This window comes from Capra hircus, chromosome 10 (assembly GCF_001704415.2).
Source record: "Capra hircus breed San Clemente chromosome 10, ASM170441v1, whole genome shotgun sequence".
In the NCBI taxonomy this organism is placed as follows: Eukaryota; Metazoa; Chordata; class Mammalia; order Artiodactyla; family Bovidae; genus Capra; species Capra hircus.
The window spans coordinates 15,988,604-16,006,372 of NC_030817.1; the positions used below are offsets into that span (position 1 = coordinate 15,988,604).

At 40.7% G+C, this 17,769-nt stretch overlaps 1 protein-coding gene across 9 annotated transcripts in view; it reads right to left on the bottom strand.

Annotated features, from left to right (window-relative positions):
* TTLL5 (tubulin tyrosine ligase like 5) overlaps positions 1-17,769 on the bottom strand; it is a 313,608-nt gene that overhangs the window by 150,370 nt on the left and 145,469 nt on the right. For all 9 annotated transcript variants that reach the window (XM_018053946.1, XM_018053944.1, XM_018053943.1 and 6 more), the window contains one exon: positions 9,793-9,947. In XM_018053946.1, the coding sequence (XP_017909435.1) occupies positions 9,793-9,947 (155 nt within the window). The remainder of the gene's footprint in view (positions 1-9,792; positions 9,948-17,769) is intronic.

A 17,769-nucleotide genomic window follows, 5' to 3' on the forward strand; every position in this document is an offset into this window, starting at 1 on the left:
CTCTCTGCCTATGGAATATATAAAAGGATAATGAGTACTCCTACAAAAGAAAATTCTCTAGCTCTGGCAGCTCTGGACATTGGAGGCAAGCACATGTAGGAACAGGGCCAGATTAGAATCTGAACTGTCCCCACAGCAGGTCCAGAGACCAGTCCGCCTGAGTACTGAAGGGCCTCCTAAGAAGGCGAAGGTGGGGTGTGGCTCACAGCGGTGAGGTGGGCTCAGGGGTGAGACCCCTGCTGATAGCTGAGACCTGAGAAAAACATTTATTATTATTCTCACATTTGTATTCCTTCTATAGTTGGTTCTGAATATTCTTTTTTTTCTGTTGCTGTGGTTATTATTATTATCTCTTTTTGAACACACTTTTAATTTCTTTTATATATTTCTACTTCTATTTTAGCTTTTTGTGTTTTGTTATTGCTGCTGTTTTTCTTGTTGAAGTTTTACTTTAATATGCATGTATCTTTACGTATTTGACTTCACTTTGCTTTTCTATTTTTTTTTTTCTTCACCATGTTTGTTTCTTTTGTTTTCTTTGCTTTATTCCTCAGTTGACACTCTGCTTCGGTCTTGTTTTCTGCTTTGTGTTTTAGTTGGTTTTGTTTTTAACTGGTTGGTATCACTTTGGGTTTCCTCTGTTCGCCAGGTCACTCCCTTGAACTTTGTTTTCTTTGGTGTGCTTTGGTTCCGAGTGTGCAGAATGTGCTGTGTGTGTGAATGTTCCCTTGTTTTTGTTTTTATTTGTCTAATTTTGCTTTTACCATTTGTCTGGGGCTCATTTTTAGTCTCTTGGGTTTTTGTTTGTTTATTGTTTGTTTTAATCCCTTTTATTACAGAATTCTTGCCTGGGGAATCCCAGGGACAGAGGAGCCTGGCTGCCGTCTATGGGGTCACACAGAGTCAGACACGACTGAAGCGACTTAGCAGCAGCAGCAGCAGCATTGCCATAACAAACAGCTTGTGAGATCTCGGTTGCCTGACCGGAAGTAAGGCCTGAGCCTCTGGAGTGGGAGTGTTGAGTACAGGACACTAGAGAACTCTTGACCCCGGGGAGTATTAATCAGTGAGAACTCCCACGGAGGCCTCCACCTGTATCAAGATTCAGCACCACCTGATCGCCTGCAGCACCTAGCACAGGATACCTTACCCAACAACAAGCAAAACAAAAATACAACCCAATCATCAGCAGACAGGCCTCCCACAGATACCCCAAAATATACCACCTCACATGGCCCTGCCCATCAAGAGGGAAAAAACTCACTTCCTCCCACCAGAATGCAGGCCCAAGTGCCTTCAAACATGAAGCCTACACAGGGCACTGGACCAACCTCATCCATGACACAAAAAGCAAGAGAAACTATGACCCCATAGCCTAGGGAAAGGCAGACCTCAAACACAGTATTTTGCACAAAATGAAAAGACAGAGAAATATTGTGCAGATGAAGGAACAAGACCAAATAAACAAAGAGGATATAGGCAAACTACTTGAAAAAGAATTCAGAATAATGACAGTAAAGATGATCCTGGGCTTTCCTGATAGCTCAGTTGGTAAAGAATCTGCCTGCAAATCAGGAGACCTCGATTTGATTCCTGGGAGGAAAATCTGCTAGAGAAGAGATAGGCTACCCACTCCAGTATCCTTGGGCTTCCTGGTGGCTCAGCAGGTAAAGAATCCGCCTGCAATGTGGGAGACCTGGGTTCAATCCCTGGGTTGGGAATATCCCCTGGAAAAGGAAAAGGCTTCCCACTCCAGTATTCTGGTCTGAAGAAAGACTGTACAGTCTATGGGGTCGCAAAGAGTGGACACAACTGAGCTGCTTTCACTTTCACTTTTCAAAGATGATCCAAAATCTTGAAAATAGAATAGAGAAAATGCAAGAATCATTTAACACATTTCACAAGGAACTAGAAGACATAGAAAATAAGTAAACAGTAATAACACAATTACTAAAATTAAAAATACTCTAGAAGGAATCGATAGCAGAATAGTTGAGGGAGAACAGATAAGTGAGCTGGAAGGTATAATGGTAGGAATCATTGCTTAAGAGAATATAGAAAAAAAGAATGAAAAGAATTTATAGTCTTAGAGACTCCTGGGACAATATTAAACACACCAACATTTGAATTATAGGGAGAAGAACAGAAAAAGAAAGGGTTTGACAACATTTTTGAAGAGATTATATCTGAAAACTTCCCTAACATGGGAAAGGAAATAATGAAGTCCAAGAAATACAGAGAGTCCCATACAGGATAAACCCAAGAAGAAACATGCCAAGACACATATTTATCAAACTAACACAAATTAAACAAAAAGAAAAAATATTAAAAGCAGCAAGGGAAAGCCAACAAGTAATATATAAGAGAAATCCCGTAAGTTGATCTTATGGGATCATTCAGTAGAAAAGATTTATCAGTTGATCAAGAACAGCTGATCTTTCAGTAGAAACTCTGTAGGCCAGAAAGGAATGACAATATATATTCAAAGTAATGAAACTGAAAAAGCTACACTAAGATTACTCAGCATGGATCTCATTCAAAATTGATGGAGAAATCATAAGATTTATAGACAAGCAAAAGTTAAGAGAATTTAGCACCACCAAAAAAGCTTTACAACAAATGTTAATAGAAATTCTATAGGCAGGAAACACAAGAGAAGGAAAAGGCTTACAAAAACAAACCCAAAACAATTAAGGAAATACCAATAGGAACATATATATCAGTAGTTACTTTAAATATAAATGAATCAAACACTCCAACCAAAAGACATGGAGTAGCTGAATGGATACAAAAACAAGATCCATATACATGCTGTCTACAAGAGACCCACCTCAGACCTAGGACTCATACAGACTGAAAATGAGAGGATAGAAAAAGATATTCCATGCAAACGGAGATTTTAAAAAGCCAGAGTAGCAATTCTCATATCAGACAAAACAGATTTCAAAATAAAGAATATTACAAGAGATAAGGAAGGACATTACATAATGATCAAGGGATCAAGGAAACATAACAACTGTAAATACTTATGCACCCAACAAAGGAGCTCCTCATTAGACCAATGTACCTAAGTGACGTCTTCAGGACATTCCACCCACGTGCACAAGGAGCAAACATTCTCCAGAATAGATGATATATTGTGTCACAAATCAAGCCTCCGTAAATTTAAGAAAACGGAAATTGTATCAAGCATCTTTTCTGACCACAACACCTTGAAACTAGACATAAATTACAGGAAAAAAAAAACTGTGAAAAACACAAATACACGAAGGTTGAAACACTTCTAAATAACTAATTGGTTATTAGAGAAATCAAACAAGACCTAGAAACACATGACAACGGAGACATGATGACTGAAAACCTATGGGATGCAACAAAAGCAGTTCTAAGAGGGAAGTTTATAGCAATACAATCTTACCTCAAGAAACAAGAAAGACATCTAACAGACAACCTAACCTCACATCTAAAGCAACTGGAAAAAGACAACCCCCCCCCAAAAAAAACAAACCAAACAAACAAACCCCATAGTTGCTAGAAGGAAAGAAATCATAAACATCAGAGCAGAAATGAATGAAAAAGAATGAAGGAAACAACAGCAAAGATCAATAAAACTAAAAGCCAGTTCCTTGAGAAAATAAACAAAATTGGCAAAACATTAGCCAGACTCATTAAGAAAAAAAGGGAGAAGATTCAAATCAACAAAATTAGAAGTGATAAAAGAAGTGACAACAGGCAATGTAGAAAGACAAAGGATCAGAAGAGAATTCTACAAGCAGCAGGTTGGATGAAGAAAGAGCTGGGATCAAGATCACCGGGAGAAATACCAGTAACCTCAGATAGGCAGATGACACCACCCTTATGGCAGAAAGTGAAGAACTAAAGAGCCTCTTGATGAAAGTGAAACAGAAGAGTGAAAAAGCTGGCTTAAAACTCAACATTCAGAAAACTAAGATCTTGGGATCCAGTACCATCAGTTCAGTTCAGTCAGTTCAGTCGCTCAGTCATGTCCGACTCTTTGCAACCCCATGAATTGCAGCACGCCATGCCTCCCTGTCCATCACCAACTCCTGGAGTTCACTCAAACTAATGTCCATCGAGTCGGTGATGCCATCCAGCCATCTCATGCTCTGTCATCCCCTTCTCCTCCTGCCCTCAATCCCTCCCAGCATCAGAGTCTTTTCCAATGAGTCAACTCTTTGCAAGAGGTGGCCAAAGTATTGGAGTTTCAGCTTTAGCATGAGTCCTTCCAATGAACACCCAGGGCTGATCTCCTTTAGAATGGACTGGTTGGATCTCCTTGCAGTCCAAGGGACTCTCAAGAGTCTTCTCCAACACCACACTTCAAAAGCATCAATTCTTCGGTGCTCAGCTTTCTTCACAGTCCAACTCTCACATCCATACGTGACTACTGGAAAAACAATAGCCTTGACTAGACAGATCTTTGTTGGCAAAGTAATGTCTCTGCTTTTCAATATGCTATCTAGGTGGGTCATAACTTTCCTTCCAAGGAGTAAGCATCTTTTAATTTCATGGCTGCAATCACCATCTGCAGTGATTTTGGAGCCCCCAAAAATAAAGTCTGATACTGTTTCCACTCTTTCCCCATCTATTTCCCATGAAGTGATGGGACCAGATGCCATGATCTTAGTTTTCTGAATGTGAAGCTTTAAGCCAACTTTTTCACTCTCCTCTTTCACTTTCATCAAGAGGCTTTTTAGTTCCTCTTCACTTTCTGCCATAAGGGTGGTGTCATCTGCATATCTGAGGTTACTGATATTTCTCCCGGCAATCTTAATTCCAGCTTGCGCTTCTTCCACCCCAGCGTTTCTCATGATATACTCTGCATATAAGTTAAATAAGCAGAAGTAGATGTTTTTCTGGAACTCTCTTGCTTTTTCCACGATCCAGCAGATGTTGGCAAGTTGATCTCTGGTTCCTCTGCCTTTTCTAAAACCAGCTTGAACATCAGGAAGTTCACGGTTCACATATTGCTGAAGCCTGGCTTGGAGAATTTTGAGCATTACTTTACTAGAGTGTGAGATGAGTGCAATTGTGTGGTAGTTTGAGCATTCTTTGGCATTGCCTTTCTTTGGGATTGGAATGAAAACTGACCTTTTCCAGTCCTGTGGCCGCTGCTGAGTTTTCCAAATTTGCTGGCATATTGAGTGCAGCACTTTCACAGCATCATCTTTCAGGATTTGAAATAGCTCAACTGGGATTCCATCACTTCCACTAGCTTTGTTCACAGTGGTGCTTTCTAAGGCCCACTTGACTTCACATTCCAGGATGTTTGGCTCTAGATGAGTGATCATACCATCGTGATTATCTGGGTTGTGAAGATCTTTTTTGTACAGTTCCTCTGTGTATTCTTGCCACCTCTTTTTAATATCTTCTGCTTCTGTTAGGTCCATACCATTTCTGTCCTTTATCGAGACCATCTTTGCATGAAATGTTCCCTTGCTTTATAGACTATGCCAAAGCCTTTGAGTGTGTGGATCACAATAAACTGTGGAAAATTCTGAAAGAGATGGCAATACCACACCACCTGACCTGCTAGTCCCATCACTTCATGGCAAATAGTTGGGGAAACAATGGAAACAGTGACAGACTTTATTTTGGAGGGCTCCAAAATCACTGCAGATGGTGATTGCAGCCATGAAATTAAAAGACACTTGCCCCTTGGAAGAAAAGCTAGACAGCATATTAAAAAGCAGAGACATTACATTGCCAACAAAGGTCCGTCTAGTCAAAGCTATGGTTTTTTCTGTGGTCATATATAGATGTGAGAGATGGACTATAAAGAAACTTGAGCGCCAAAGAACTGATGCTTTTGAACTGTGGTGTTGGAGAAGACTGTTGAGAGTCCCTTAGACTGCAAGGAGATCAAACCAGTTAATCCTAAAGGAAATCAGTCCTGAATATTCATTGGAAAGACTGATCGTGAAGCTGAAACTCTAATACTTTGGCCACCTGATGTGAAGAAATGACTCATCTGAAAAGACCCTGATGCTGGGAAAGATTGAAGATGGGAAGAGAAGGGCATGACAGGGGAAGAGAAGGGCATGACAGAGGAAGAGGATAAGATGTTTGGATGGCAATTACCAACACTATGGACACGAGTTTGAGTAGGCTCTGGGAGTTGGTGATGGACAGGGGAGCCTGGCATGCTGCAGTCCATGGGGTCACAAAGAGTTGGACACAACTGAGTGACTGAACTGAACTGATATGCCAATAAAACAGACAACCTAAAAGAAATGGACAAATTTTTGGAAAAGTTCAACCTTCCAAGGCTGAACCAGGAAAAAATAGAAATTATGAACAGATCAATCAGAAGCACTGAAATCAAAATTGTGATCAAAAATCTCCCAAAAAACAAAAGTCCAGGGCCAGATGGCTTCACAGGTGAATTCTATCAAATGATTGCATGCTCAGTTGCTTTAGTTGTGTCTGACTTTTTGCGACCCTATGGACTGTAGCCCACCAGGCTCCTCTGTCAATGGTGATTCTCCAGGCAAGAATACTGGAGTGGGTTGCCATGCCCTTCTCCAGGGGATCTTCCCAACCCAGGCATTGAACCGGCATCTCTTATGTTTCCTGCACTGGCACGCAGGTTCTTTACCACAAGCACCACTTGGGAAGCCAATCAAATGTTTAGAGAACAGCTAATGTCTAACCTTCTCAAACTCTTCCAAAAAACTGCACAGTGAGGAACACTCATTCTATGGGGCCACCATCACCCTGATACCAAAATCTGACAAGGGGACATCACAAAAGAAGAAAATTATAGGCCAGTATCACTGATGAACATAGATGCAAAAGTCCTACAAAATTATAGCAAAGAGAATCCAACAACACATTAGAAGGATTATACACCATGATCAAGTGGGGTTTATCCCAAAGATGCAGAGATTCTTCAATATATGTAAATCAATCAATGTGATCACCATATTAACCAATTGAAAGATAAAAATAATATGATAATCTCAACAGATGCATAAAAAGCTCTGGACAAAAACAACACTCTTTTATGATAAAAACTCTTCAGAAAACTGGCATAGAAGGAACCTACCTCAACATAATAAAGGCCATATATGACAAATCCACAGCAAACAGTATCCTCGATGGTAAAAACCTGAAAGCACAGCCTCCAAGATCAGGAACAAGACACGGGTGCCCGCTCTCACTACTATTAGTCAACAGTTTTGGAAGTCCTAGCCATGGCAATCACTGAAGAAAAAGAAATAAAATGAATCCAGATCGGAAAAAAAGAAGTAAAACACTCATTGCCTGCAGATAATATGATACTATACATAGAAAGATAGTAAAGATTCTATCAGAATATTACTAGAGCTAATCAATGAATTTAGTAAAGTCACATGATACAAAATCAACACACAGAAATCCTCTGTATTCCTATACACTAACAACAAAAAATCAGAAAGAGAAATTAAGGACTCAATCCCACTCACCACTGCAACCAAAAGAATAAAATACCCAGGAATAAACCTACCTAAAGAGATAAAGGACCTGTATACAGAAAACTATAAGATACTCATGAAAGAAATCAAAGACGACACAAACAGATGAAGAGATATAGCATGTTCTTGGATTCAAAGAATCAAAATTATGAAAATGACTACTACCCAAGCAATCTACAGATTCAATGCAATCCCTATCAAATTGCCAATAGCATTTTTCACAGAACTAGAACAAAATATTTCATAATTTCTAAGAACCCGAATAGCCAAAGCAATCTTAAGAAAAATGGAGCTAGAGATATCAACCTTCCTGACTTCAGACTATACTACAAAGTTACAGTCATCAAGGCAGTATGGTACTGGCACAAAAACAGATATACAGATCAATGGAACATGATAGAAAGCCCAGCGATAAACCCACACACCTATGGGCACCCTGTCTTTGACAAAGGAGGCAAGAATATGCAATGGAAAGAGGACAGTCTCTTCAATAAGTGGTGCTGGGAAAACTGGACAGTTATGTATAAAAGAATGAATATAGAACATTTCCCACCACTACACACAAAAATAAACTCAAAATGGATTAAAGACCTAAATGTAAGACCAGAAACTGTAAAACTTAGATGAACACATAGGCAGAAGACTCTTTTACGTACATTACAGCAAGATCCTCTATGACCCACCTCTAAGAGTAATGGAAATAAAAACAAATGGGACCTAGTTGAACTTAAAAGCTTTTGCAAAGGAAACCAAATACAAGGTGAAAAGACAACCTTCAGAATGGGAGAAACTAACTGCAAATGAAGCAACTGACAAAGGATTAGTCTTCAAAAAAAACAAGTAGCTCATGCAGCTCAATATCAGAAAAACAACCCAATCAAAAGAAATGGACAGAAGACCTAAACAGATATTTCTCCAAAGAAGACATACAGATGGCTAATACCCACATGAAAAAATGTTCAACACTGCTCATTATTAGAGAAATGCAAATCGAAACTACTAGAAGGTATCACCTCACACTGGTCAGAATGGCCACCATCATCAAAAAAATCTACAAACAAAAAATGCTGGAGAGGATGTGGAGAAAAGAGAACCCTCGTGCACAGTTGGTGGGAATGAAAATTGATACAGCCACTATGGAGGACAGTACAGAGACTTCTTAAAAAACTGCTGTATGACCCAGCAATCCCACTACTGGGCATATACCCTGAGTGTGTGTGCTCAGTCACATCCACCTCTTCATGACCCCATGGACTGTATCCCACCAGGCTCCTCTGTCCATGGAAGTTCCAGGCAAGAATACGGAAGTGGGTTGCCACTTTCTGCTCCAGGGATCTTCTCAACCCAGGGATCAAACCCATGTCTCCTGTGTCTCCTACACTGGCAGGTAGATTCTTTACCACTAGCACCACCTAGGAAGCCCATATAGCCTGCGAAAACCATAATTCAAAAAGACACATATGCCCCCCGAAGTTCTTTGCACCACTATTTACAATAGCTAGGACATGGACATAACCAAGATCTCCATTGACAGATAAATGGATAAAGAAGTTGCGGTACATATACGAGTGGAATATCACTCAACCATAAAAAGGAATGAATCTGAGTCAATTCTAGTGAGGTGGACAAACCTAGAGCCTGTTATAGAGAGTGAAGCAAGTCAGAGAAAAACAAATATCATATATTAATGAATATTTGAAATTTAAGAAAATGGTACAGATGAACATATTTGCAGCTCAGGAATAAACATGCAGACATAGACAACAGACTTGCACACACAGCAGGGGGGAGGGAGGGTGGCGTGAATTGAGAGTAACACTGAAACATACATTACCATATGTAATACACACAGCTAGTGAGAAGTTGCTGTATAACACAGGGAACTCAACCCAGTGCTCTGTGACAACCTAGAGGGGTGGGAGGTGGGAGGGAGATTCAAGAGGGAAGGGACATATGTATACTTATGGCTGATTCATGTGTGTGGTTGTACAGGCACAAACGAACATAACATTGTAAAGCAATTACCCTCCAATTAAAAAAAAAACACAAAAAAAAACACAGAAAAAAGTCTTGCTCTTGCAGCCTGGAAGTAAACTTGCTAAACTGTATCAGAAATTTCCTTTTCATTTGATTTGGCCAAAAACTGTCTTACAAGTAAAAGGAGGCCCTGCATTGAAGCATCAGAGGGTTAGGACACATGGAGAGAGGCATCCGTTTTCCTGGTGTCTGTGCAGGCAACTCAAAGTGGGAATGACTTGCGTAGGACAGGCTGCCTCTGTGTGACCCACATGCTGGCTGCATGCCCCTTACATACCTGCTTCCAGGAGGGGTGCAGTGGCTCTCAGGAGCTTGGGGGTCTGACTGTATCGACCATGTTGGGCCACTGGGACTGATGACAGGCCGAAGTGTGGGGGGAGTTGAAGCACTGCTTCTGTTTATGACGCTGCTTGCCAAATTCAGGTTTGTTACCTAGAAATGAAGTGAGGGAAATAAACTGACTTTACAGAGTTTTAGAAAAGCATCATTAAAAACATACTGGGGAATTCATGTAGAGTCCAGGCGATGCTGACTCATCTGGGCTGACACAGTGGTTGTGACAGAGGCACGCATTAAAGTGTGACCTCGGTGCACGTCCAAGAGCAGAGGTGAGGGTCCCGAGTGTCAGTACAAGTTAACAAGTATTTATTCCGCTCCTCCTACATGCAATGCACCATACTATGCTAGGTACAGTAAAATACAAAGCTTAGTAACAAAGAGGGTAAGTATTTACTCTGTCTCATGCAAGGCTCTAAGAATTAGGCAGACTACTTAGCCTTTCTGACCCTTGTGTCCTCATATGAAAGTTCTAAATGCCCAATAAATTTTGGTTATAAATAATAATTAGATAAAGTCACTGATTTAGAAAAAAGTTGCCCAGGCAATAGAAAAATGGGCACTGATTCAATAAATGATTTACAAAAATCGAATATAATTAGCCAATTAAACAATTAAAACTACTCAGTTCTATTGCCAAAGAAATGTAAATTATAAGTTAACACTTTTATGTGCTACACTGACATATACTAATAAAAAATATAGGACCTAACAATGCCGAAGGGTGATATTAGATGTGTAGTGTAAGTACACATCTTTCATTGGTAGGCTCTTTCTACAAGTAAATTTGCCAACATATTATTAAAAGTATCAAAATTTTTGTACACTTTGACGCTACAGTCTAACTTATAGGAACTATGCAAAAAAAACAACTGCAGATCATTCATGAGGTGAGTATTATAACAGCAGTTACTATTTAGCAGAACTTAAAATGTGCCAAGCTCTGAGTAAACAAGTATATTACGTACATTTCTTTCACAATGCTATTTGCAAGTACTATTGTAATCCCCACTTTACAAAGAAGGAAACAGGAATAAATGGCAGAACTACAATCTGACCATAGTCTGAAACTCCAAATTCCCTGTTCTTACTCACTACACTATACTGTGAACAGAAACTGAAAGCAAGCATCCTTTTTAATATTGAAAAAGGAAAGATTTAAATGGCTAACAGTATTTAAATAAATTATGTTAAATAAACATGTTAAATAAACTTTGCTCTAAACATATAAGGGAATGTTATGTATCCACCAGAATTTTTTGCATAATACTTAATGATTTAGGAACATGCTGATGTCTCGAATTAAAACAAAGAAATCACAATATGAAACTTTACAGAAAGCAGATCCAAATTTCCTTAAACGCACACATATGCAGATACACATTCCTAAAAGGGATATATTACTTTTATAATCTAGAAGAAAAAAAAGTACATTATTATGAAAAACACAGGTGTGAGCTGATAAGCTTAAAACTTGGATGGGAAGAGTGGAATCAGAAAAGGAGGCTTCGAGAAGCATTTCAAATAAGATGCACAGAGGATGCTGAAAAGGGGTGGGGGGGCTCAAGGCTGAAGGCAGGATGCTGAGTGGGAGATACAGGGAAGAGTGATGTGAGGAGATTTAACTTCCAAGAAAAGTGTTCCAGGAAGCTAGCAATTTTGACACAAATAGGATTTTTTTTAAATCTGAAAGAAACTAAGTCATTTTTAGCAGTCTAGTGCTTCATTCCTAGTTACAGAATTCAGTAAGTGACAACTGCCCAGGACTGTGTCTTCACACCAAAGACTCAAATATTTTTGACCCCTCTCTGCCGCTACCAGAAGAGAAGAAAGACCACGTTGACGAAAGGGGGAAGACAGCGCAGAAGGCGGCGGCAGTGCCCTCTGGCCCCTCTGAAGGGCCTGACCCTCTTCCTGCACCCTACCTAGAAGCAACAAAGGTGCTCAGACAGTCAGACTCCCCCCAGGACTCAGCTCACCCTTGCCCCAACACTAACCCCCTTGGCCCTAAAGATTCTGCTAAGTCACTTCAGTGGTGTCAGACTGTGCGATCCCATAGACGGCAGCCCACCAGGCTCCCCCATCCCTGGGATTCTCCAGGCAAGAACACTGGAGTGGGTTGCCATTTCCTTCTCCAATGCATGAAAGTGAAAAGGGAAAGTGAAGTTGCTCAGTCGTGTCCGACCCTCAGCGACCCCATGGACTGCAGCCTACCAGGCTCCTCCATCCATGGGATTTTCTAGGCAAGAGTACTGGAGTGGGGTGCCATTGCCTTCTCTGCCCTAAAGATTAGGCTTCTCAAATTAGACCCCTGGCCCTAAAGATTAGGCTTTTCAAATTAGACATGAGCTTACAGCTTTTAAAGACATTACCAAGTAGAAAGGTCTTTCTGATAACTTACAGCTTCTCCAATTACTGTCTTAGTCGGTTGTGCCAAAAACCTAATAAAAAAGGCTTATTAATAATTTATAGTGGGACAGCAATAAAATAAACAAAATGTACATACTTTACCATGTTAGTATAAACTTTCTGGCTTGGACATGAGTGAATGGGAAGGAGAAGAGATATCAGACTCGGTATATTTTCTCTCTTTTGGCCAGACCGCCTTTAATTGAAACATCATTGTCCTCATTGTGGGCTTCCCTGGCAGCTTAGCCGGTAAAGAATCTGTCTGTAACGCAGCAGACTGCCTGGATCAGGAAGATCCATGGAGAAGAAAATGGCAACCCCTTCCAGTATTCTTGCCTGGGAAATTTCATGGATAGAGGAGCCTGGGGGGGCTACAGTCCATCGGGTCGAAAGAGTCAGACACGACTTAGGGACTGAAGCATCATTTTCATCATAATCGCCAACATTTACTGAATGCTCACCAAGTGCCATGGGCTTAGCTCAGCAGTCCTCAGCCTTATGGGCACCAGGGACCGGTTTTGTGGAAGATAATTTTTCCTTGGACTGGGGGAGGGGTGGATGGGTTTTGGGGGTGATTCAAACGCATTACATTTATTGTGCACTTTATTTTGTGGCAATCTCAGAATATTCGGCCTTGACTTTAGGGTTAGGATTCATGCCTATGTGAATCTGATGCTGCTGATCTGAAAGAAGGCTGAGCTCAGGCAGTAAGGCAAGTCATGGGAAGCAGCTGTACACACAGATGAAACTTCACCCTCTGCTCACCTGCTGCTGGGCAGCCCCGGTCCTAACGGGTCTGTGGCCCGGGAGCTGGGGACCCACAGCTTAGATGCCCTTGCATCATCTTGATGTGCACAATTTCACTTAACCCTGAGCCAGCATTTCAAGAAACTTCTATCGTTACTCTCATTTTACAGAAGAGGCAACTGAAGTCTTAAGAGGTAAATAATTAGATAAAGGTAACACATCGACTAGATGGCAGGGCCAAGAGGAAAACAGAGAAAGTCCTCTTCCAAATGCGTGTGGTATACTTTATCCTAATCCTATGGCTTAACATCTGAGTCCTTGCAGGAGAAGTGCCAGGTACTTCTAAGTGAGGTTTTTATCTCCCTCCATGATTCACAGAGGTAGATACTGTGATACTCTTTTCTCTTTTTTTTTGGTCACTCCACATGGTTTTCTGGGATTTCAGTTCCTATAACAGGCATTGAACTCAGCCCCTTGGTAGTGGGAGAGGGGTGTCCTAACCACTGAACTGTTAGGAAATCCCCTGAGTACTCCCTTCTCAGATACGGAGAAACTAAGGGTCAGAGAAGTTATGGTAAGTCATTGGTTCAAGGTCACATAACAGTTGCAGAACTGGTACTCTTGTTTTAAAAGGAATTTTCCAGTTTTGAAACAAATAGGGAAATAGTCTTAGTTGTCCTTAATTACTAGAAGGTTTTGAAAATATGATCAGATACAGACCTCAAATTCTGAAAATAGTAATTATACAGGAATTGATTATACCTAACTATTCCAGCTTTTTCTCCTTTTCCTTAAAGTTTATTTTCTACTTGTCACCTTCACCACAGCATATTAGAGAAACAGACTAACAAAAAACTCCAAACAAAACTATCCTCAATCAGTTTTGTTTCTTGGCAGATACAGTAAGAGATGGTACGAACATAAAATTAATTTTGGACTTGCAGTGAATTTTATTTTTTCATGTAACATCCACTCTGCATTTCATGGATAAATCAAGACTTGGTAGCCATTGTTATTTCCTTCTACATAAAAGCAAAGCATCCTTAATTTATTTTGAGAAAGATAGCAAAAAAAGACCACTGCTTAAATATGAGAATATGTAAGGAATAAGAAAAGTTTTGAAGGTTCTCATCTTTCTATGCAAAGGATTCCCACTAAAGAAAAACAAAAAAAGGAGTCTGTCTCTATTAAATAACAACAACTTGCCCGTCTAAATATTCAACTCTTACTTCTGTGATTTTTGTCTAGAAGACACTCAGTATCCAAGGCCATAATTACCTCCATACCACCCAGCTCTGTCTCCCCAGGACATACATTGCTAATGAGTAATAAAATAATTTGGGGCTCACTTAGCTATGGTTTCAGAGTCTTCTTTACACAGTCCTCCAGGCAGCTGCCTCCAATTAATCAGAACTGACAGGGGAGACAACTATTTTCAATCCTTGTTCTAGAACAGTACTATCCCATAGAACATATTGTGATGGAAATGTTCTATAAACTGCACAGTTTAATACAGTAGTCACCAGCCACAGATAACTATTGTGCACTTGAAATATGGCCAATGTGACTGAGGAACTGGATTGTAAACTGTATTTAACTTAAAATTTAAAAGCCACATGAAGGCTGTGGCCATCTTATTGGACAGCACAGCTCTAGAGCCTTGATCAGATTGGGCTGAATCCTATGAGTACAGATTTATGCCTGCCTTTGACAGAATGTGGTCCATTGGAGAAGGGAATGGCAAACCACTTCACTATTCTTGCCTTGAGAACCCCATGAACAGTATGAAAAGGCAAAATAATAGGATACTGAAAGAGGAACTCCCCAGGTCAGTAGGTGCCCAATATGCTACTGGAGATCAGTGGAGAAATAACTCCAGAAAGAATGAAGGGATGGAGCCAAAGCAAAAACAATACCCAGCTGTAGATGTGACTGGTGATAGAAGCAAGGTCTGATGCTGTAAAGAGGAGTAAAGCATAGGAACCTGGAATGTCAGGTCCATGAATCAAGGCAAATTGGAAGTGGTCAAACAAGAGATGTCAAGAGTGAACGTTGACATTCTAGGAATCAGTGAACTAAAATGGACTGGAATGGGTGAATTTAACTCAGATGACCATTATGTCTACTACTGCGGGCAGGAATCCCTCAGAAGAAATGGAGCAGCCATCATGGTCAACAAAAGAATCCGAAATGCAGTACTCAGATGCAATCTCAAAAACGATAGAATGATCTCTGTTCATTTCCAAGGCAAACCATTCAATATCACAGTTATCCAAGTCTATGCCCCAACCGGTAACGCTGAAGAAGCTGAAGTTGAACGGTTTTATGAAGACCTACAAGACCTTTTAGAACTAACACCCAAAAAAGATGTCCTTTTCATTATAGGGGACTGGAATACAAAAATAGGAAGTCAAGAAACACCTGGAGTAACAGGCAAATTTGGCCTTGGAATGTGGAATGAAGCAGGGCAAAGACTAATAGAGTTTTGCCAAGAAAATACACTGGTCATAGCAAACACCCTCTTCCAACAACACAAGAGAAGACTCTACACATGGACATCACCAGATGGTCAACACCAAAATCAGATTGATTACATTCTTTGCAGCCAAAGATGGAGAAGCTCTATACACAACAAAAACAAGAACAGGAGCTGACTGTGGCTCAGATCATAAACTCCTTATTACCAAATTCAGACTGAAATTGAAGAAAACAGGGAAAACCGCTAGACCATTCAGGTATGACCTCAATCAAATCCCTTATGATTATACAGTGGAAGTGAGAAACAGATTTAAGGGTCTAGATCTGATAGATAGAGTGCCTGATGAACTATGAAATGAGGTTCGTGACATTGTACAGGAGACAGGGATCAAGACCATCCCCATGGAAAAGAAATGTAAAAAAGCAAAATGGCTGTCTGGGGAGGCCTTACAAATAGCTGTGAAAAGAAGAGAGGCGAAAAGCAAAGGAGAAAAGGAAAGATATAAGTATCTGAATGCAGAGTTCCAAAGAATAGCAAGAAGAGATAAGAATGCCTTCTTCAGCGATCAGTGCAAAGAAATAGAGGAAAACAACAGAATGGGAAAGACTAGAGATCTCCTCAAGAAAATTAGAGATACCAAGGGGACATTTCATGCAAAGATGGGCTCGATAAAGGACAGAAATGGTATGGACCTAACAGAAGCAGAAGATATTAAGAAGAGGTGGCAAGAATACACAGAAGAACTGTACAAAAAAGATCTTCACGACCCAGATAATCACGATGGTGTGATCACTAATCTAGAGCCAGACATCCTGGAATGTGAAGTCAAGTGGGCCTTAGAAAGCATCATTACGAACAAAGCTAGTGGAGGTGATGGAATTCCAGTTGAGCTGTTTCAAATCCTGAAAGATGATGCTGTGAAAGTGCTGCACTCAATATGCCAGCAAATTTGGAAAACTCAGCAGTGGCCACAGGACTGGAAAAGGTCAATTTTCATTCCAATCCCAAAGAAAGGCAATGCCAAAGAATGCTCAAACTACCGCACAATTGCACTCATCTCATACGCTAGTAAAGTAATGCTCAAAATTCTACAAGCCAGGCTTCAGCAATATGTGAACCATGAACTTCCTGATGTTCAAGCTGGTTTTAGAAAAGGCGGAACCAGAGATCAAATTGGTAACATCTGCTGGATCATGGAAAAAGCAAGAGAGTTCCAGAAAAGCATCTCTTTCTGCTTTATTGACTATGCCAAAGCCTTTGACTGTGTGGATCACAAGAAACTGTGGAAAATTCTGAAAGAGATGGGAATACCAGACCACCTGACCTGCCTCTTGAGAAATCTGTATACAGGTCAGGAAGCAACAGTTAGAACTGGACATGGAACAACAGACTGGTTCCAAATAGGAAAAGGAGTATGTCAAGACTGTATATTGTCACCCTGCTTATTTAACTTCTATGCAGAGTACATCATGCGAAATGCTGGACTGGAAGAAGCACAAGCTGGAATCAAGATTGCCGGGAGAAATATCAATAACCTCAGATATGCAGATGACACCACCCTTATGGCAGAAAGTGAAGAGGAACTAAAAAGCCTCTTGATGAAAGTGAAAGAGAAGAGTGAAAAGGTTGGCTTAAAGCTCAACATTCAGAAAATGAAGATCATGGCATCCAGTCCCATCATTCCATGGGAAATAGATGGGGAAACAGTGTCAGACTTTATTTTGGGGTGCTCCAAAATCACTGCAGATGGTGACTGCAGCCATGAAATTAAAAGACGCTTACTCCTTGGAAGAAAAGTTATGACCAACCTAGATAGTATATTCAAAAGCAGAGACATTACTTTGCCGACTAAGGTCCGTCTAGTCAAGGCTATGGTTTTTCCTGTGGTCATGTATGGATGTGATGGTTGGACTGTGAAGAACGCAGAGTGCCAAAGAATTGATGCTTTCAAACTGTGGTGTTGGAGAAGACTCTTGAGAGTCCCTTGGACTGCAAGGAGATCCAACCAGTCCATTCTGAAGATCAGCCCTGGGATTTCTTTGGAAGGACTGATGCTAAAGCTGAAACTCCAGTACTTTGGCTACCTCATGTGAAGAGTTGACTCATTGGAAAAGACTCTGATGCTGGGAGGGATTGGGGGCAGGAGGAGAAAGGGACGACAGAGGATGAGATGGCTGGATGGCATCACGGACTGCATGGACGTGAGTCTGAGTGAACTCCGGGAGCTGGTGATGGACAGGGAGGCCTCGAGTGCTGCGATTCATGGGGTCGCAGAGTTGGACA